The sequence below is a fragment of the Mugil cephalus genome, chromosome 3 (assembly GCF_022458985.1).
Source record: "Mugil cephalus isolate CIBA_MC_2020 chromosome 3, CIBA_Mcephalus_1.1, whole genome shotgun sequence".
NCBI classification, from domain to species: Eukaryota; Metazoa; Chordata; class Actinopteri; order Mugiliformes; family Mugilidae; genus Mugil; species Mugil cephalus.
In genome coordinates, this window is record NC_061772.1 from 15,394,484 (window position 1) to 15,415,478 (window position 20,995).

Genomic DNA, 20,995 nt, shown 5'->3' on the forward strand with positions numbered 1-20,995 from the left:
TGCAGGTGCCTATTTGCTCCCTGTCTGCATCGCTGGTTCAGATTTATTATCTGGCTGGGTACTGCTGCTTTCCCCTCTCCGCCTGGCCTTGACCCCCAGTGTGCACACTTAGAAGTATGGCTTGTGTTTGTGTGACATGCTGGCTTTGTTGCTTCCTGACCTCTCTGAGGTTTATGTAACTCCTAGCCAAACAGACTGGGCAGGCAATGCCATAATCAGTCCTGAAACTTGATACCATGCGTCACCCCAGCCTTCACCCCACCACCCGCATGCATGCAAACAAATGCAAGAACATTTTGCGCACTCACACCCCTCAGATCACTGCTGCTTCTGTGGCCACATGGTGATAGGTTGTCTTATTCACACACTTTCTCTGATCACCTCCCCCAACGCCCATATACAACCACTCACTCACTCACTCACTCATTTTCTCTGACTGCCTCTATTTCCCTCCCTGTCTCTCTGTCTCTCTCTCACTCTCCTCCCTCCCTCCCTCTCTCTCTGTCTCTCCCCGGCTCCCCCCCCCCACCCCCCTCTGTCTCTCACTTGCTCTGTGAAGCATTCTGTCTGTTTCATCCGGCCTGATCATCCTGTCTGTTTGGAGGCCTGCCAGATAAGGGCGGGGGTGGAGGATAACTAAGGGTCAGAGGTAAACAGGAAGTCAGCCGGTCTTTGCTGTAAGCGGAAGGGGAGGGCTCAAGAACAAGGGGGAGGAGCAGAGGGGGAGGAGGGAATTGTACTTGGATTGAGTGCATCAGGAGCATGTGGGAACTCTTTCAGTCCCAACTACACAGTAGGTCTGAATTTAAAGTATGCTCCTTTATGCTGCTTTTCTTTCCTTTCTACGCTCCTTTGACTCAGTCTCTCGGGATTAAATGGCTTTGAATATTTTTTGGGGGAAGGTGATGGGAGGGTGAGTGTTTGCTCAGCGGTCAAATGTGAAGTTTTTTTTGTGTATGTGACTGGAATGCAAGGCTTTGTGCTGTGACGTGAGACAACCTCCTTGAACTCGTGTTAACCTTTGACTGATATGGAGCGAGGTCGAACTGCCGAAGTGTCTGCGGGTGTAGAATGACTCCGTTTGAGGAAGACAGCATGGAAATCACTTGGCAGCGAGCGGAGCGTACTGTACAACAGAATGTATTTGTAAAGGTGTAATGACCCTTTTGTCCTTGTGCTTACACCTAACACAATAGTTGCAGTCTTAAAGGGAGAGACTGTCAGAGGGAAAATTCATAATAAAACATTCGGACATAAAGTGCACTTTGAATAAAGTTAGAGTAACGTTCAATAAAGGCACCGGATCATTGTTTTCTGCACCAAGGTTTGACTTTGACAGAACTAAATGTCAGTTGTCCACAGTGATATGGGTCGACTGACTAGTTACTGATTTGTTACTTCAGCAAACAGGTTTGTGTCGGTAGGAAGTCATTAGCTGGTTGCCATGGATGTGAATGTTGTAAGTTGAGACTTTCTTTATGGAAAGTTATGCTTGTATTTTACATCATTAAACGGTCTTTGTTTGCAAAATTCACCGTTAAATGTTAACTCATTAATCTGTCATTGTTTACTGTGCTGGGCTACTGTCGTTCAGGCTCATCTACAGGGTGCTGTACATTCACATTGATTGTAGACAGGTTTGAATTTAGGTTTGAAGGAAAGAGATTAGTTAATTAATTTCAACTTCTTTTGCGTATTTTGCTTTTTAACACTTGGGAAAAACCTTGATAAATCATGGTTGAACTTTAGTTTGTTGAGTCCACTTTGACGTTTGTGTTCATGCTAATGTGAAATTGATGTTTGCCAGTAAACGGATAGAAATTATCAAAGTTTGTTCACAACAGACATCACCAGTAGGCAGCTTTGAGTATGTGTGTTCACACCTACCATTAAAATGCATTTCCCCAAGAGTGTTGACTGACTACTTGTGATCCAGCAGGTCCACTGTGGAGAGCTAACACGTAGCCGCCATCGTTTGGAGAGCAGTATTTTATCGTGGTGGTGTCTTGCTACTGCCTTTTAAGAACTATGAACAGCGTTGTTTGCTGTATGCATGCAAGGTGATAAAAATGTCCCACACAATAAGCTATGAAAGCTCTGATTATAACTTGAACCTTGGAATCGTTGATATGCACAGCTGCCCTGTTTGCAGCGCTGCACAATTTTTGGTCCTAATAACAACACTGATTGTTGTACATTATTTATTAGTGTAGTTTGTTTCAGCAAGAACATCATGTTTTAAAAGGTTGTTCTTACTAATGAAAACACAACACTTAAGCAGCTGTTAGCTTTCCTGGTTATAATTCATGATAGTGGGTGTATAGAGATGCATGTGATCACGTTTACCAGTGAGAACCTGATTATGTCTTGGACTAGGAGATTTTTCTGTTTAACAGCAACTGTTTCGTGTTAGTTGCTGGTTGCTTCACAAGTGATGTGCGTATTTATTTACACTATGGAGCACAGAACTGAGATCTGAGGATAGTGGAGATGCACATTAATGCCAAGCATGGACAGGGTTTAAGAACCACAACAATTTAAATCATGTACTATTGTGCCTGAAACTGAATGCAATTAATTGACTCTTAGTTATTAACATGCAATCAATTAAGTTTTAATTAGCGTGCAAATGCAACATACTGTGTGAAATTAAGAATCTTATGAAAAAATAAAAAAAATAAACAAGGTGCTAATAACTTGGATACACTTTTCTTTTGAAAATATGTATAAAATGCTTGTACTTGCATAACCAATGGAGGGGAAAAAACTTAGGCATCCCCCCGATCCCTGTACAACACATTTTGTACATATATTTGATTGAAATTAAGCAAAAACAACCCCTGCATAGAACAGACGTTAGTCTTAAGCCTGTTATCAGATCTTTAAGCATTAATTTTTTTGGGAGCATGGACAGATGGACAGATATAATTAAACTGTGACATTGTAAAAGTTTGCACGATTGTTCACTTGTATAACTCTTGAGTCTTCATTAACTTATTAGGCCTTAATTGCGTCATTGTGGATTGATGCAGATCAATTGCCATTTTTCCAGAGTTTTCCAGAGTCCGGAGTTGATCAATTCTGACTTTTCAAACCTTTTGGTAACACTCAGCAACCATGGGCTCCTCCAAGCTGCTCGCTGGAGATCTGAAAATGAAGCTAATTGATGCCTTTAAAGCAGGGGGAGGCTATAAAAACCTGTGTGCAATTTTCACTGTCCCTAAGTCTGCATGAATGTCCCAAATGTCACATCTCAAAATCCACAATGAATTGCTTCAAAAAAAAAAAAAAACCCAAGTTGAAATATTTTTAATAGCCCACACAGCGTCCCTTGGAAAATATATGATGTGTCTGTGCCGTAGCCTGACGTGCACCTCCCCAGAAGTGCAACAGTAAATCGTGGCGATGCAGACCACAACAGCTGTGATTGGTCTCAACTGCATTTTCTGCATGTAGAATACGTAGAATTTAAACTTCATTAAAAATGTTCATAAACCTCATGCTTTTAAGTAGAGTTAATGCTGTCCTCATGTCTTATCCCAATAATCTTAACTTGTAGCACAAGGAGTGATGAAATATTTGTTTTTTCTGCTTATTTCTCAGTTCAGCAAACCACATGGTGATATTTATTTTCTATTTTTGTCAATCGTTTCAAAATTTCACACCAACGTCTCTGTAGAGTCTGTGTGTGTGTTTAATTATATACCAGCACAGATGTACTTAATGTGCATCAACGTGTGCAATCTCTGCTCTGCACTTTGGTTTGAGATACACTTTTAAAACTTATCTATGATTTTTATGGATGATATTCCTGATATATTTCTGTTTATGTTGATAACTCGGCATATTCCTACTGTAACACGTTTCTCATGACTTTAGGTAAATATATTTAATATTCACTCCACATAAATTGGGAAATTCTTCTTCTTTTTTTTTGCCTTCTCTATCCAGAGATTGGCTCGATAGACACATACCTCACACAGTGCAGGAGGAAATTAGGGCAGGGGAAAGAAATCCTTCCTCAATTCCTGGTGGCTTCAGTTCGACCATACTCCCGTATTATCGTGCGCGTGTGTGGACGTACGTAGGTGCCTCTCTGCGTGTTCTTCTTTACGTAGGCATTGGCCCTGCTGTCCCTTTGCACTGCTTCAATAATGAAGGAGTTGTAAAGGTCTGGCAGTAAGCCCTTCGCCTCATCCCTCCCTCCTACTCTCCTTCCCTCTCCCCCTGTCTCCGTCTGACTCTCTCTCGCGTCCTAAGGGAGCTCCTCTTAGCTCCACTCTACAGTTTCCACCGATGTTACCATTAATGAATGGCATCATTCGGGCTGCTTGTTTTGCACGGTTCAGCTTCACTCCGCTGCCTGGTGTCTGGCCTGCTGTGCCAGCTCGGATTCGGAAAGCACCACACCATTACTCAGTGTGAAAAAACTGTGACGTATCACAGTACATGAAAACTCTAAGCTGTTCAAGATGCAAAAAATTCTTTCCTCCGGGGCAGATGAATCATACAACACCGACAGAATTATCACTTTTTTGAAAGCCTCTTATGCTCCTTTCCACTCCTTATTTACTTTGAAAATAATGTCTTTAAGAAAAATAGGTTTGAATATGGAATGAAGAGATTCTGTGCCTTAAGTTGTGCATTATATCATGTTAGGATGTTACTTTAATATGTTTGGCCAATATGATAACGCTGTCCACATTAACGCCTTTGCTTAGATCTGACAACTGGCAACATTTACCAAGACAACAAACATTCATGTCAGTTTATAGACCTTATGGAAAAGACGAATCAGGAACGTATTGGCTGAACGTTTTCTGTCCTGGTCAGACTTTGATTTGAGCAAAGCCTTTGGCATTAAAATGTGTCAAGTGGTCTCATCTGCAGTAGAAGTAGAAGAAATTCTGGTAAGGCATCAACCTCCTTGTGAAACTGACATGCAGCGCCTGATCATTTGTAGCAGTTCAATAGATAGATACAGGACGAAGCAGGTTCTAAAGTCACGATTCAGTTGGACTGATATTAGATTGACCACAAAAAAGACATTTAGACTGATTGTTGACTTTATGTTTAAATAGGAAAGAATGCACAATGGCACGACTACTAATTGTGAGATGAGGCCCTATGTGGATATATGGCCTCTTGCTTTCAGTTTGACTCATGCTCACTAGGGCATGCACGCAGAACTAGCCCTTAAAATATCATCTTAAATCTTGCTGAGCGACTGCCCTCTGAGATGACACTGAAAGATGCAAGAAGGGCAAATGCTCTAGATAGAGTCCCTGGCTTCTCTTCATAGACACTTGGCTGGATTGACTGACTGTACTCTTTTGGAAATCTTTGGAACCTGTTGAGCGATTGTTACATTTTTTTATGGGAAACTAACAACACCACAAATTCTGGTAAATGTAATCGCTGTTACTGTGTGATGTTCACAGTAGACTAACGGCCCCTCTGTGTTTTCGGATGCATCATTAGTGAACATTGGGGAATTTTCCCTGGAGTGATTTACATGTGAACACCCCTCACATGAAGATGATTTCATTTCTCTTTACCTTGCAATCCTGCTCTGCCTCCTCACAGTCACCCCCTAGTGGTCAACTTTGTATCAGCCAGATGAGCACAACCAATATGAGGATCTACCAACACTTCACATTGATCTCTGCAGTGCAGGGTTGCAGTGGCAAAGCATGTCCTTACTTTAGCTACGCCATGTGTTGAAGAGTGAGTGCTGTGTTTGGGTATTAGCACGTGTATGTTTTTTATAAATATCTCAGACAGACACATGCACACGTGGTTCGATCTGATAGCAGTGCTGTATCTGTTTACCCTGTTAACTTGTTCTTTTTACATTTTGGGCTTTTTGAATGATTAACCATGCACATGCAGTGACATCGATGTTTGTTTTGAGCAGTTCACATGAGGAATTTCACATTATGGCATGGCCAGTTCTTTTTAATGGGTTCAAGACGAGCATTTTGTGTAGTTGTAGTTCTCTGGTAAAAACAGTTTTTCTGTTTGTCAGAATTCTGATCATCTTGTACGTCGGATTGAGGGGAGGGGATGCATCTTTCAGGGTGACATGACCTTCCTTTGAAGCAGCGGGAACTGTTCAGCCCTTTTGGGAAACGGGAAAGGACGGACGATGATCTTCTGGTGTCAACCCCCTGGAGGGCTTTCCTCTCTTTTTCAAAAAGCCTCTACGTTAATTGTTTTTGAATTTATAATTGATTTTGATTTGGTTATTATAGCTTAGATGTTTACTGTGAACTGCAAGTAAACCCCATTTTGCTGGTCACTGAACAATGATTTTGAAATGTCACTGTGTAAATAAAAGCATCATTAACTTGCATTTTTACAATGCCATTGCAAGGGAAGTGCACACTTTTTATATCACAAGGTTGGTACGATGTTGTCACGGTGCACAGCGCTGCACCAGTAATAATGCTCAGACGTACTTTAAGCGGAAGGCAGCATCCTCAGCCCAGCGACTCTTACTCTTGACCCTGGATAAAGGATCATTAATGCATGGTGCCGTATTTAATTGGTTGTGGAAGCATTGCTATGCATCTTGTCTCCTTTCATTTATCAACCCTGCTGCTTCACACTCCAGTCTGGCTGCAAAACTGGCCGTTATCCATGGGCCTAATTAGCAAGGCCTATTTCTTTTCTGTGCCTAGAAACCTAAACAGTGCAGTCTACGTTTCGCTGGGGAAGCCATAGGTATGACATTTGCTTACGGTTGATAAGACCTCTGTGGGGTTGCCTTTTCTGTGAGTAACACCGAAAACCAAGTTATTTCTTCATAAACAACACTGATAAATGTTTTTGAGGGAAGTGTGAAAAGGAAGGCAAATGTTAACTCAGTATAAAATAGCTGTAGAAGAAAGCAGCTTCTTAATAAGATTTTATCAGGCGTTTGCTATAACATTTTGATTTGAAGACTCTGTAAGTGACTCCTAAATCCACAGTTCATGTATAGTTTTAAAGCTCAGAAAAAGGACAAATTATTGATGAGTTTGACAAACTGTCTGGAATCATTTCGGATCATGTGGTAGATGCTGGTTGTTGCTCTTTAGAGGAAAACGTTATTGAAGGAGATCTGGCCAATTAATTCAGCTGATCAGCTGAAAGCATCAGGATTTGTGTGAGTCCTTCTTGTCATAGTTAAATGAAAGCCTCATTGACCACTGATTAAATAAAATGAACCTTTACCTTTTAATTATTTTTGACATTCTGTAAATGTAAAAAGGGACCAGACTAGAGAATTTGACCTAAAATGTAGTAGAAGATGTAAAAACCAACAACAGCAACAAAAAAACTAAACAAATGTACAAGACAATCATCCCTGGTCTTCCGTATATTTATGTATTTGATGACATTGCAGTAGAGTTAGTGCAATTATGTTTTACGGTCTAAAGTTTAAAAGCAAACATGTGCGTTGTGTGTTGTAGTGTATTATGGATCAAACACGACATCCTTTTCCGTCATTCAGTGCTCCGTGGATAATGTTGCCGCCAACATTTTATTCCTGCTGGTTAAAGGTTTCATTTCTGTGCATGCGAGTAGCCGCTTGCTGCAGGCTCTGAAGCCCTGATGGGTGCTAGCCATCTTGTCATTTTCAGTCAGTGCGCTGCCAGCTCTCAGCTCTCATTTCCCTAATGGTGAGTTAGTGGAGACTCTCACGGTGGTACAGGCAAGAGACGAGAGCAGTGGAACACTAATACAGACCCTTTGATGAGGAAGTAATGGAGTGTTCAGAGACAGACACCTGTGCCTCTGCAGGCACCAGACCTCTCTGCGCACACACACACACACACACACATGCACACATTTTTTTTTTTTCCACCCGCTTCCTTTCAGCAGCTCTGCGATTCCCCTCCCCTTCCTCTACACCCCTCCCCTCCTCTTCCTCTCTCCTCCCTCATCTGTCCTAAAACGAAGCCACTCCCCCTCACACAGAGCTGCCAGGCTTGTTTGCATATTAACTGTCTAGTTGCCAAAGAGCAGTGGCTTCTTGCCATGTGACTGTTGAAGCATGTGTACATGTTGGTGGCCGTTATTCCCTTTTCCTCTCCTGTCTCGACAAAATCTTTTTCTTATTATAATGCTCAACGACACATTTTACCCATCAAATATTCCGTTAGCTGTTGGTGATTGTTACTTGATGATCATTTTTCCGCCCATACAGTGAGGTGAGCATTGTGCGTTGTTGAAAGTGCCACAAGTTTAATAATTTAGTGCACCTATGGCAGATACTGCAGTGAAAGGCACAGTATTGTTTTCGTTTTGACTGCGAGACGGTTTAGTGGAGGCTCTGGCGGGGCTGGCTTTCATCCCCCATTGCACTTTAGATGTCTGTGTAGTTGTCTCATCCCACAGCACTGTACCCTGGTTGGCATGATCTGACAATGGATTTGTTTAGCTTGGAGAGGACGCCGTTGCTCAGCTCCCGGGGAGCATGTGGTGTGCTTTAAAGTTCAAACTCCAAGGTCTGGCTCGGTAGGTTGATCCGATGCCCGCTCCTGCAAACACGTGGAAAGGATAGCCGCTGCTATGTGGAAGTCTACGAGGGAGACAGGACGCTGTGAGATGTAGAACAACACAAACCCCACAGAGTTCACGAGAACACTTCCAGTGCCAGTGTCACCCCCCCCCCACACACACACACGCACATTTTCAGTAAGGCTGTCCACACCATGCCAGTTGGTTTGTAGCACAGAACTTTATTCATATTATCTGTACAACATGAAATGTAAAGCCATATTGTGTTGTAACCTACACATTCACTCCCACGTATTTCACACCATACTTGAATAACTCACAAGGACTGTAGTGAGAATTAAAGAATCTCATAGGTTATATAAAAACAACATTATATTGGACCTGCATATCCTTAAAAATCCTCCAAATGTTTCCAAAGGACCCATTATTTGTAAGAGATCATAAGGAATCCTAGATGTTATGTTAGAGAAACTTGCTTATCAAATGCAATCGCACACAGATAGATACAACCATTTTATGCTTTAGTTTTTAGAATTGTCTTACATCTGCCCATCCACACAGTTCGTTTTGGACGAGGAATAGAAGTACAGGTTGGCTGTTGGCAGCTCATAAATGCATTGTGTGTGCAGCGGCATGAGGAACAGACAGGGTGTTGGGAGGGAAAGATGTCAGTTCAGCTAATTTTGCACAGTAAATAGAGATTGAAAAGAGCTGATAGCGTATCTGTCAGTAACTCAGGCCCGACCCAGTAGTGCTGAGCACTGTACATGGCTCCAGGCCAGCCGTGCGTCTCTAAATAATTCCCATTACCATGTGCCAGCCGGTGCACATGGCCCCTGCATCGCGCAGTCAGAAGTTCCGTGAAAGGCCTTCACACTCCTCTCCAAGAGCTCACAGGGACGAGCTGCATGTCTTGGACACATCCCAACTTTCCCTGTTGGATTTTTTTTTTTTTTTCCTCCAAGAGTTGTAGCGCGTTGACCCTCGATCGTGACCTTGTAAAAGTGCACCACTGAAGACAAAGTAGTGTGCCTGGTACTGTGAGGCTTGGGATTAAAAAGCCCTTTCCATCCTGTTGTGTTCATTTCGTAACATCTCACACTTGTTGTTGGTATCGGGAATGTATTTTTAGCAGTTTGTTTATCCGTGTGTTCATCTAGCCCGTCGTCGCTGGCAGTAACCAATATGAAGATACAGAAAGCTACGATGTTGACAATCTGTGGCGTGGGAGAAATCCAGTACTTTGGGGGTTAAGTTGTGAAAGTTAATACAATAACTGCTAGCACCATCTGCTGGCCTACTTCCTTACAAAGAGAGAGAGAGAGAGAGCGAGTGAGTGAGAGAGAGAGAGAGAGAGCGAGAGAGGAAAAAAACGAGTCTGGGTTTTAACGACATCTCTAATATTCATGCTGATGCATTTTGCTGCTTTGTGCTTTCATTTTCCGCGGCTCTGCCTGCCTGAGTCTCGAGCTCGGCACACGCACCCCAGCCAGGGAGAGCAGAGGGCGGCAAGGGAGAACGAGGAAAAGGAGAAGTGTCGTGGGGGAAAGAAGGAAAAAAAAACAGCCAAACAAGCAAGCAAGACAACACAAAAGGTATTTTTTTGTGTAATAAAAGGAGTAACCTACCTTATTTGGCTGGCGAAGAAGGCGAGGAGCGGTGCGGCAAAGCGGAAAGCGCACGAAAGAACAAGGAATAAGAAGAGGGAGAAGGCTCGCGGAGGCACTGAGAGCGCACACCGAAGGCAGACGGAAAGAGAGAATCAATGAGAGGGGAGGAGAGAGGAGGCACGGGAGGAAGGCAACTCTGACACACACGCTCACTACACACTCGCGCACACTCATAGAGAGAGTGTGAGGGAGACTCGGGTGAAGCCGGACGACGGCAAAGCAACACGCAGCAGCAGAATGAGAGCTTCCTGGACTGCCACGCACCTCCTCTACCACCAACAGCGCTGCTCCCTCCTCACCCCGTGAAGAGACAAACGAGGGGGGGAGAGAACGAGAGAGGGAGAGGGAGAGGGAGAGGGAGAGAGAGAGAGAGAGAGCTCCCATGCGCTCCTCTTGAGCCCTGCCCGCTGGGGGAGGAGGAGACGAACAGCTCCGGCGCTGCTCTCGCACTGCCCCGAGGAGAAGAGCTGACCGGGAAAGGAGGAGGAGGGGAGGCAAACGAGAAGAGAGAGAGAGAGGGAGGGGAGGGGGGGACACTCGGCTTCAGGAAGAGTGAGAGAAAACGACAGCAGAACGGGAAAGAGTGTTTTTAAGAGAAAGTGTGAGTGAGCAACTGAGAAAAAAAAACCCGGCAAAAGGGCAAGGCTTTTGTTAGCCGGTTGGAGAGGGGGAGGAAAGAGGAAGGAGAAAAAAAAAAACACCATGTCTACAGTGAAGAGGCCAAGAGGAAGGGTAAGTGAGCTGCTCTCAGAGCTGGGAGGGAGGAGGGACGAGGGGGGAGGAGGAGGAGGGGCCGGCAGGAACTGAACAACCTCCTCTGCTACTGGCTCATGCTGCACTGCCGCCATCTTGAACTCATTGCTGCTTTTTTTTCCCTCTCTGTACTCATTTGCTTAGCTGTGTTAGAGCTTATCAAGGCATGCTACATTTACAGCGATTCCTGTCCTCCCCCCATCGCCACCCCCCGCTTTCCGTTCATGTCACAGACCACCTTTTCATTCAGCTTTGAATTCTGCTCTCCACGCTGTCCTCCTGCTCTGTAGTTTATGAACAGGGTACGAGGTGTGAGTGTTTGTATATGTGTGTGTACGTGTGTGTGTTTCCTCCATGAGTGGAGCCTGTCAGTCACCAGAGAAACTCACTACATGTGGAAAAGAGGAGGGGGGGGGGGGGGGGGGGGGGGCGGTGGGAGCGAGAGAAAGGTGTCCGGCCCAAATGGAGCTTACTCTACCCTTTCATCGGCTGTAATGGTCCCCGCCGTTTTCATGGGACTGCGTGCTGCTAGAGAGATTGAAATCACTGCAGTGCTGGCAGGCTGTAATTTCAGTTATTTATAGATGTATTACACAGCTGCAGTGCTCTCAGTTTTGGTGCATTTTATCTTTTCTCTCACTCCCTCTCACACTGTCGCTCTCTGATAGAAACCTGTTTTCGTATTTTTTTTGTCTTCCTCTTTACTACCTCTTTCATGTGTGGTCCTCTTCTTCCGCTCTCAAGCTTCACTTTCTTCTCCTCGTCCCTGTTTTTTTTTTTTTTTTTTGTTTTTTGTACCTTTTAACTTGAATGAGAACATTCCAGCATGATCCAGTAAATTTCTTCCTAATAGCCTCAGCGGCGCTGCACACGTGAAAATCATAATGCAGCTCTTGTGTGCATGTGTGCGTTTCCCTCACTTCCTTCCAAATGAATCGCTAGTTATTCATTTCCCTCCCCCCACTTTGTCAGTACGGTTCAAGCTAATTCTCTTTATTTAGCTAGCAGTGTGGAAAATGAAAAAAAAAAAAAAAAAAAGCAGTCCGCCACCACTAGGGCCATATAGGCATATGCAACACATTTTTAGATTAGGTCATCCATTTATGGGTTCCCTCTCCGCTGTGCTCAAGGCCCACCACGAGCTACTTGTGTAGGCATAACTGCAGTCACGCCATCTATTATTCACATATTATCATGTATCAGGCAGGCTAGATTATTTATGTGAGCAAGGCTCACTGTAACCTGCTACAGTGAGCCACTGTTGTTGTCACTTCACCCAAAATGCATTCATTCATTGACTTTTAGTGGCACGTGGTCCTCTCCAGCCGATCTAACGTTTCCACTCACACCGACCTTCTCTCAAGCTCAAGCTCAAGGTCCTTTGGTAGCGTTAATTAGGGGGCTTAGAGTTGAAGTGAGCATCACGCAGAGGGAGACAGACCTACCCACCGACCTCAGCATCTTGAGATGGGGACAGCAACAAGCGCTGCTGTCTGTCTGAGTGGTGCACATAGCCTCCAGAAGCTTGTTTTTCTGAATGAGAGATGCTCTCATTGGCCACGCGGATGCAGCTCAGTACGTTGTAGAGTCATAAAGGGTCATTTTTTAGCCAACGTCTCGTATATAATTACGGCAGTCAGCTTCTTATTGTACAGTGACAGTACGTCCTATAAAGCGCTGGCACCGGTTTCTGTAGTAAATGGAGATTTACTTGCATTACTCATCTATAAGCCGAGCTGTATGATTCTACGATGTTCTCAAAGCATATAACAAATGTGATATTCATGGCTTCTTGCTCTAATAACATCGCGTGAATGCTTTACGGAACAAAAAGGGCGTTTTCAACAATACAGTACTGTAACGTTAAAATGCATTGAATATGTGCTCATGGTTTAGTGCTTAGTTTATAGAGGAATTCATCATGTTTTGGTGTATTTGTACATGAACATAGTACTTAATTAGCTGTATAATTTGCCGTGTGCTTAAATACATATGCTTTTTGTTTTGAGGGATTTGCTTTTTGTTTTGAGGGATTCTTCTAAAGTGGGTCAGTTTTCCCACCTCAGATTTACGTTCCATCCAGTAGCATTTATGAGACATCGGTTAGACGAGCATAATGATGGGAAGTGCTGATTATCTCTGTTTCTCTCCCTTGCTCCTTAGCCTCGGAAGAACGCTAATGGTCCTGGGAGCCAGGTGCGGGTCCTCAGTCCCCCAATGAAGAGCAGCTCGTCGTCCTCCTCTTCTTCTTCTTCGTCGTCGTCTTCATCCAGCTCCTCGTTGGAAAAGAGGGTGCCACGGAGGACGCTTCATCAGATGGAGTCAACTCTGCACGAGAAGCAGGAGAAGGCGAATAGGATAATATCAGAAGCTATTGCTAAGGCCCGGCAGCGAGGGGAGAAGAACATCCCGCGGGTAATGAGTCCAGAGAGCTTCCCCAGCTCTTCATCGCAGTACAAGGCCCACCGTGAACGTGAGCACAAAGGAAACGGCAAGGCACGGTCCAGAGATAAGGCCAGCAGGAAGGCCTGCATTGTATCCTCCTCCAAATCCAAGCAGAAGCCCAAGATCGGGTATGTAGTCACAGTCCTTGATGCTCTTTTATCAGCCGCTGCAGCGCTGTCGTATTTGTCAAAAAATAATCCCTTAAAAAGAGTTTTGATCTTTCTTTTTTTCCCTTTTAACTCGACAAAGGCCTAAACCGCTGCAGTGTTTTGTGAGCGTGAATGAAGGGACACATGCCACTGATTAACTCCCTCACTCTACTCCGCTTTATGGATAGTACCGCAAAAATAAATGATGTTAATTGAAGGAATGTACGGAAAGTTTATTCTGTGGTTGTTTATTCTGTACGGCGATATCAACGGATGCTCATCACGGTTACCGTAGACCACCGTGATATCACGTAAAACACTGAACCCAGCTGACAATGATATCGATATTATGGAAATTACTCCTTTGAAAAGCTGAAGCCGCTCCATGTCAGGTTAGCGGTGGATTTAGCCTGCGTGTGTGCTGGTTGATTTTGCTGTTGCAGTCTTTCCAGTGCGCATTTTCTGCCTGTGGTTACCGAGATGGAAGCTCAAAGTTCAACTGAATTTACTGCGTACTATAACAATAAACCCGGGCTCAGTCATCAGCATCGACATGGGAGGAGCAAACAAAGGCAGCATTTACATGTGAGACAGTGCTGCCTAGTATGTTTAGGCAAGTAGTGCTGATGTATAGATACTGTAATCTGGCTCCCATCCCCCCCCGTTAAACTGTTATAAGCAGTGTGTAGCTACAAGCCACACCCAGCGCAAGCTATTAAAATATCAGCTGGTGCAGATGTGAATGCAGCGGAAGGGAGACGAAGGAACGGGGGAATGTTTAAATATGGGAATATCAGATGCAGGCGTTCTCGGTGCTGGTTTGAAACGCCGTTTGTTTCTCAAACGTAGAGTGACTGACAGTGGTCAACACTGATATCTGACTAGCAGCTGTGTTCATTAATAATTAGATGAGGTAGGAAGGAGAAAAGCGATAGCACATAATGGGCTTTGCTTGTCACGTGTGTGTGTGTGTGACAATAAGAAAGTATAATATTAAATAGTGAGAAGATGGAGTCCTAGTAGTTTGCCAGCTTTAGCTTGAGGCACTTGCATAGTGGAAGTGGTGGTGCCGCCAATTGTAGATGTCTCAGCCTTTTGATTAGCTAAGTGACTGTCAGAACAGGCCAAGTTGTCATATTTACATTAAATTTCTGTTTGATCGTGTTACTTATCTTTGTCTTCGTCTTTAAGATCAGGAAGCCGCTCTGTAGCTTGGTTAGTCGATGCACACCCAGGTCCTTTTTCCTCCTAACCACCTTGCGTCTGTGGAGATGCTGTTGATAAAACCATCAGCATTTAATCAAACGCAGTCTAAGACCTGTTGTTTTTTTTTTTTTTTTTTCTTCAAAGACGGCTAATGATTTGTCTTTGTCTGCTCTCTGTTCAAGTGTGCCACAGATAGCTATCCTAATAGTTGTTACAAGGTAATGAGCTGTGGAACCCAAGTAACCATACTTGGCCTACATGTGAGAAAAATCAGATCAAGATGCAGGCAGCAGGGCCTGCATATGGAGCCTAATATTGTCTCAGTCAGGCTTTTATAGCACACATTACATCATTCATTCCAGCCATTTTGAAACATTAAATGTATTTTGGTCTGGTGATGAACTGACCTTCTAAACCTGTTTGACAGCTTTGTTTTTGTTTTAGAAACGTTTATTTCTGAAACTGGCTCCGGTTTTAGCTGCTCGATTTGGCCACATGCTTTCTCTCTGGAATTAGTATAAATGTTTTTCAGTAACCTTGTCAAAGTGTAGAAAAGTGTAAAGGATACGGTGCTGAAACTTATCTAAACACATGATCAATTCTAAATTAACATTATTTTAAGACCACTTCACATGAGCTTCTAGATCACCTCTGTTTAGACCGTGAGTGTTGACTTTCTGTTGGGACTGGTCTCCTCTAAATACACACACTCAAACAGGTCAGACAGACTCGTTACAGATGTAACTTTTAGCCTGTAGTTTGGTCTTCCTAATGAAATCTTCATTCTTGGATTCCTGACTCATTGACGGTTCCTCTTTGCGTGATATAGAAACCTTTCATACGTCATTAACATGTGGCTGTGATGGTTTTCTACATGTGCACCTCTGTGTCACCATCTCTTCGTTTTAATTGAAAAAAAGACGCTCAAATCTACAGGCCTGTGGTTCAAATGTGGCGATGACGTATAGCTCTCTGTATATGACTGGAGGCTAGTGGGAGTGTGTGAATATTTCATCTGAGGTGTGAAGAATCGTGGCTCAGGCAATCTTCATGCTAATAGAGCTTTTGCTTTTCTACTAATTAAAAAATAAAGAACCGAGTGGATTTTTTATTTTTTTTTTAAATAAAAAAAAAGTACCTACTCATAAAGCCTGAGGACTCAATGACCAACAGAAATTTGACCCTTGACAATTACGTTGAGGTGACGACATAGACTTAAAGGGATGGGATTTGGATTATAAAAATGAACAATAAACCTCCTATTATGTTCCTTAAAGGGCAGTTGCAAAGCTAGCAGGTCTAGTTTTTGTGCGGCAAGGTAGGCCTTCGCCTTGATCCGTCACAGGTTCTTGACACTGTAGTGTAAATATGAAAAATACAAAATAAATACTGCCATATCTTACCAACACATGATTATGAGATGCCTGTCCCTTTTCTGCGCTTGCTTTCGGACGTAACGTTTAGTCAAACTGAGCAAAAACAACTGTACGTAGAGTGGAGCGAGTGCTTACGTGAGGAAGCTTTTCTTTCCCAGCGGAACAAACATAGCGGCTGTAATACAACACCGAGTTGGTTGCAGCAGTGAGTAATGCTGTTAAGGGAGCATCTGCTTCTGTAAATTTTGCATTGGTGACATTTATATTCCGACTATGAGCAAGAAGGACTTTAACATAGAACCCATAAAAATGTATCTGAGCTGTGAGTGAGTAGACATGTTTTAAAAGCTACCTTGGTCTTTAGGTTCTCTGTACCTCCCACGTCCGTCTCCCCTTTAACTTATAATTTACAAGTTTGCACATTCCCAAATAGGACGCTACCAGCAGCGTGTAATAGACAGAATATAGATGTTTTACATTTTTAGACACATGTAAAGAACTCGGCCTGTGTATTAGAGAGGATTATCAATTTATTTTGCTGGTCCACATACATGTAGCTGAATGCGTATCTCTACAGCCACGGTGCAGGAGAGTGGGTCTGTTGCTAATGTGTTGAGGATGGTGGAAATTGTGACGACCCGCACTTGTGATGACAAGAAGCTTCTGGTGAGAGATTCATACCTGAGGAGAGTCCTGTTCATGTGCATGCACCACCGAGGATCTCCCCATGAAATATTAATTCATCTTGGCTGCAGAGGTACTAACCTTCCACTAAAGTCGTTACTTCAGCCTCGGCTCTGCCGAGCGTGTGTGCTGGCCTGTGTTCAGAAACCTTGAGGTTGCGAGTGTGTGTATTTGATGTGGCGTTTATGCTCACTCTCCCATTGCGTCTTCTGACTGTTCTTTAAAGCAGGGAACGGAGCCTGAGATAAGACTATTATCCTAACTGTCTGCGTACTTAAGGGTCCGTCTCTCAGAGTCCACGCTACTGTGTCATTACCACCTGCAGTGGGTCTCTGCTCAAATCTATTCTGTTTCATTCCTACTAAGTGTCTTGTGTATTACTTGGCTAGTTTGCTCCACCAGCTGCCTGGAAAGTAAATTAGGGGTCGTATCATCATATGGAAAATCCGCCTGAATGATGAGAAACATAAATGAAAGCAGCTGATTGGAAATATGGACGCAGCAGCCGTCCAGCTCTGACAGGTGGACGTGATGCATATGCGAGAGAAACGAAGGGGGGGAAAAAAAGAAACTTTTTTGAAAGTTAAAGTTCTGAAAACGTGAAATAAATTAGCCAAGTTAAAGTTAAAAATTCATGTTTTAGTCCACAAAAAATACTACGATAGAAACTAGTCTTTGAAATATGGTTTATGATCGTTAAATGACTGTGCTGAACATTTATCAGAACTTCAACACAGACGATAAGATTTCGTATCATTTGGACAAATCACAATACATCAACAAGGGGCCCATTGTGTACTGGTGTTGTAAGAGGAAACTATAAGCCCCGTGGAATCACTCATCCCCATCGGTTGAAGAAATACTGCATTTGTCCTGCAGCTTCGAGTTCTCTTGTGTACAGTGCGATTTATCAAAAGGCCTTTATTCATGGATCTACTTGTGCATAAATAGTGTGATTATCTGATGTCACGTTTATTGTACAGTAGCCTATTACTGGTACTGTTGAGGTTTGGAAATTGGACAATATCCCCCAAAAAATTCAATACATGTTTTAGTCTTCTGAAGTAACATATAGAACAAAGGCACTGTTGGATTTGGGCTTCGATTTCAGGTTGGTATGAAACCTGAAATCAACATACTGAATACTGTACAACGTATTCTATCCTTGGGAGAGGCAATGTTTTTTTTTTGTTGTTGTTTTTTTGCAGGCTTGACCGATTACAGCTCTCTACAGGCTGGAATTTGCCTTTCTGTGCAGCCTACCTGCTGAAAAATACCCTCATATAATCAGGAGATGAAAGCACTGTGCCGCTCATTCCTTTTTCTTTTTTTTTTTTAATGCTTCTCCCTCCCCCCTCCTCTTTATATTTTTTTTTTCCTAATAAAAATTTGGTTCTTCCAGCGGGCTCAAAGCTGTGCATCCAATGCTTCCTGTGAGCAGGCATGTTCTTAATATGCTGATACTACAAAGGAGCAGGGTGGAAGGAAAATATCAAACAAAATGGTGCTTGTGAGATCAATTACATGATAGAAAATGGAGGTTTAAGTCTAGTGTATATGCTGCAGCGTATAGCCGTTCATATTTCAGTGCTTGCCTGCTGGCCGACTAATCTCTTTTTCCTCACTTTTTTCATTAGGAAAAGCTGAAGCTGTTTTTTTTTAATTGTTTTCCTGCTTAATCCCTTGCAGGGTGCATATGTCTGCATGTTCACGTGTGCTGGTGTGTGTGTGTGTGTGTGTGTGTGATATTTAAACAAGCTGTGGGTTTGCGCATATTTTACCACAAATGTTCATGTGGTGTGTTTTGGCCACTTTTTTTTTTTTTTTTTTTTTTTTTGAAATGTTTGCTGAATAAAGCAGAAATCCTGTGTGGCCATGTGCACTGCGCTGATACAGTATTTGTCTCTGAGAGCAGACCTGATGGTGCTACTATTCCAGTTGTGAGCTATGTGGCGCTGAGATTATAGCTTTCCATTCATAAGAAGGGGGATTTCCTGACAAGGACCAGCACCACTGTGTCAATAAGCCCCTCAGGATGAGAAACACACACACACGCAGCACACACAACAGTAGCTTTGAAGATAACTCACACACCGTCAGAATTTCAGAGCGACACCGACTAAAAGGTCTCCGTTACATACGATCTTGCTCCGTAAAGCACGATCCTCTCGTGATTCCATTAAAATCAAACCATAACACGTACACTCCCAGTGGCAGCGCGCCAAGTAGGGCAGGACAACACTGGGGGGACAAGCGATGGGGGTTATTTGGCACAATAGGAGGATGGGAGCCATGAAAGCCAGCAACTTGCCTATTACTCTCAGGGAGAAGCTTGTGGTAGCCTATCATCAGGGAGCACTAATGTCAGGTCAGGGCCAGCTGCACTCTAATTAGAGATGCGAGATTATGTCTGGAGAATGGCCTCTTGAAATCCTGATGGGGAGGCAAATAAATAATTTCTTTATCTTTCTGCATCTTAAAGTATAAATGTAAAAACAAGTTGGAATAGGACAGTTTGCACTTGTGAACCGAGAGAAAATGGGCTTCTCATTAGAAGAAAAAAAAAGAAGGAGAACTGAAAGATGTTTAATATTGTGTCGGAAGATTAGACTCTCTGAGGAAATCATTTGAATAGTGTTAACATTTTAACAGATGGCAACAGTGGTAAGAAGTGAAAAACACGTTGAGCAGACAGGTTAAAAGGCACGGAGTGTAACGTACCACGGAACACTCCTTCTGGTGTCATTTTGCGGAAGAAAAGCAGATCATTTTATTGCCTCTTAAGGCCGGGCGACAAAACAAATGTCACAAAAGACGTCTCAACCCGTCGCACAATGATCATTTCATAAAAGTAATTATTGTCACAAGGGTTGGGTTTGAGAAGTACGGTTTGTCATTCATTCACAAATAAGAGTGGCCAAGACATTTTGTTTATCGTCGATGCTTATATCATTGATAATTAATGTACCAGTACATACACCGATCAGGCGTAACATTATGACCACCTTCCTAATATTGTGTCCGTCTCCCTTGTGCCTCCAAAAAGAGTTGTGACTCCTCAGAGAACGGACACGGGCCTTCTGAGGGTGTTCTGTGGTGTCTGGTGACAGGATGTTGTTAGTTGGGGCCTCTGTGGGTTGAGGGGAGGGGCCTCTGGATCATCCCACAGATACATGAGAAATTTGGTATTTAGTAAGTTTGGAGGCCAGGTCAACACCTTGTGCTGTTTTTCATGTTCATGTCATTGTTATAGGGTGGGAGTGACTGGTCTGGTCTAGGTGGGTGCTATATGTGTAAGCAGTTGCCCGGCAGAACATTCAATTGTCGCAAGATGATTTATTCACCTCTCTCATCACTATGTTGAGGCTGATGTATGCACATCTGTTTTCTAGACGACAATGAAATAAAACAGTCAAGTGAATAAAAAGAATGCAAACTGCAGACCAGCGCGCTCTTAAGAGCTTGTGAGGGGAAATGCTGGGTAACTTAGCTTGTGTATTTTTCTCCAAGAATATTGCACTTGAGGCCCTGAATGTGTCCAGCGGTAGCCCTAAGTATACCATGCTAAACTACACATAATAATACAGAGGCTTTTTATATTGACTCCTACAGAGTTGCATGTTCCACGTGTTGATTGATGAGCACTTGTTTCTAATTGCACGCTGCAGTTTGTTGGATTATGAGTAGACGGACGTCTTTCGCAAGTGAAATGTGTCGAAATGCCTATTTCTTAAACTCACCCTAGCTGGATTTCACATTCCCTTTCTTTAAACTAAGCGAAATTCTTCAACACATTTTCTCCGCTTCTGTAAAACATTAATCTTGCCTCTCAGCTTAGCCAGACTTTGGGCTACTTTCAAATACTTAGGTCAGTGGATGTAATTTCTGTCATTCTGTGGCATTTTTGTATTGCCTGCGCGAAGGCTCTTCACATCGGGGAGGCTCGGCTGAAACCCTGAAGAGTAAAACTGACTGCTTTCATACCTCTTTTTCTCAGTGAGAGGTTGATTTGAAAGTCTGAATTTCCTCCCTGTCATTTCGGTTAATATAGTTCAGCTTGTGGGGAGGCTATCCAGTCAAAGAAAGCATGTACATTAGCGCCAATGTTAGCAAACCCCTGGGTGGTCCTGTGTATCAGCCACAGCGGGGTGGAACAGGCTGCAACCATCACTAAGATGTGGCTGTGTGTTGCGTGTTTCTGTTT

The 20,995-nt window shown here is 43.3% G+C and overlaps 1 protein-coding gene and 1 long non-coding RNA gene across 9 annotated transcripts in view; one reads left to right on the top strand and one right to left on the bottom strand.

Annotated features, from left to right (window-relative positions):
* The window catches only part of chd9 (chromodomain helicase DNA binding protein 9), a 67,429-nt gene that overhangs the window by 12,905 nt on the left and 33,529 nt on the right, over positions 1-20,995 (top strand). For 5 of the 8 annotated variants that reach the window (XM_047581441.1, XM_047581443.1, XM_047581444.1 and 2 more), the window contains exon 3: positions 13,095-13,504. In XM_047581441.1, the coding sequence (XP_047437397.1) occupies positions 13,095-13,504 (410 nt within the window). Of the gene's footprint in view, positions 1-642; positions 798-10,728; positions 10,911-13,094; positions 13,505-20,995 lie in introns of those variants that run through there. The other 3 variants (XM_047581448.1, XM_047581447.1, XM_047581446.1) reach the window with 3 other exon arrangements.
* On the bottom strand, positions 8,710-10,245 carry LOC125005828. The gene is made up of 2 exons (XR_007112492.1): positions 10,137-10,245; positions 8,710-9,808 (listed from the first exon to the last, which is right to left on the bottom strand). It is a non-coding gene; the product is annotated as an uncharacterized LOC125005828 (long non-coding RNA).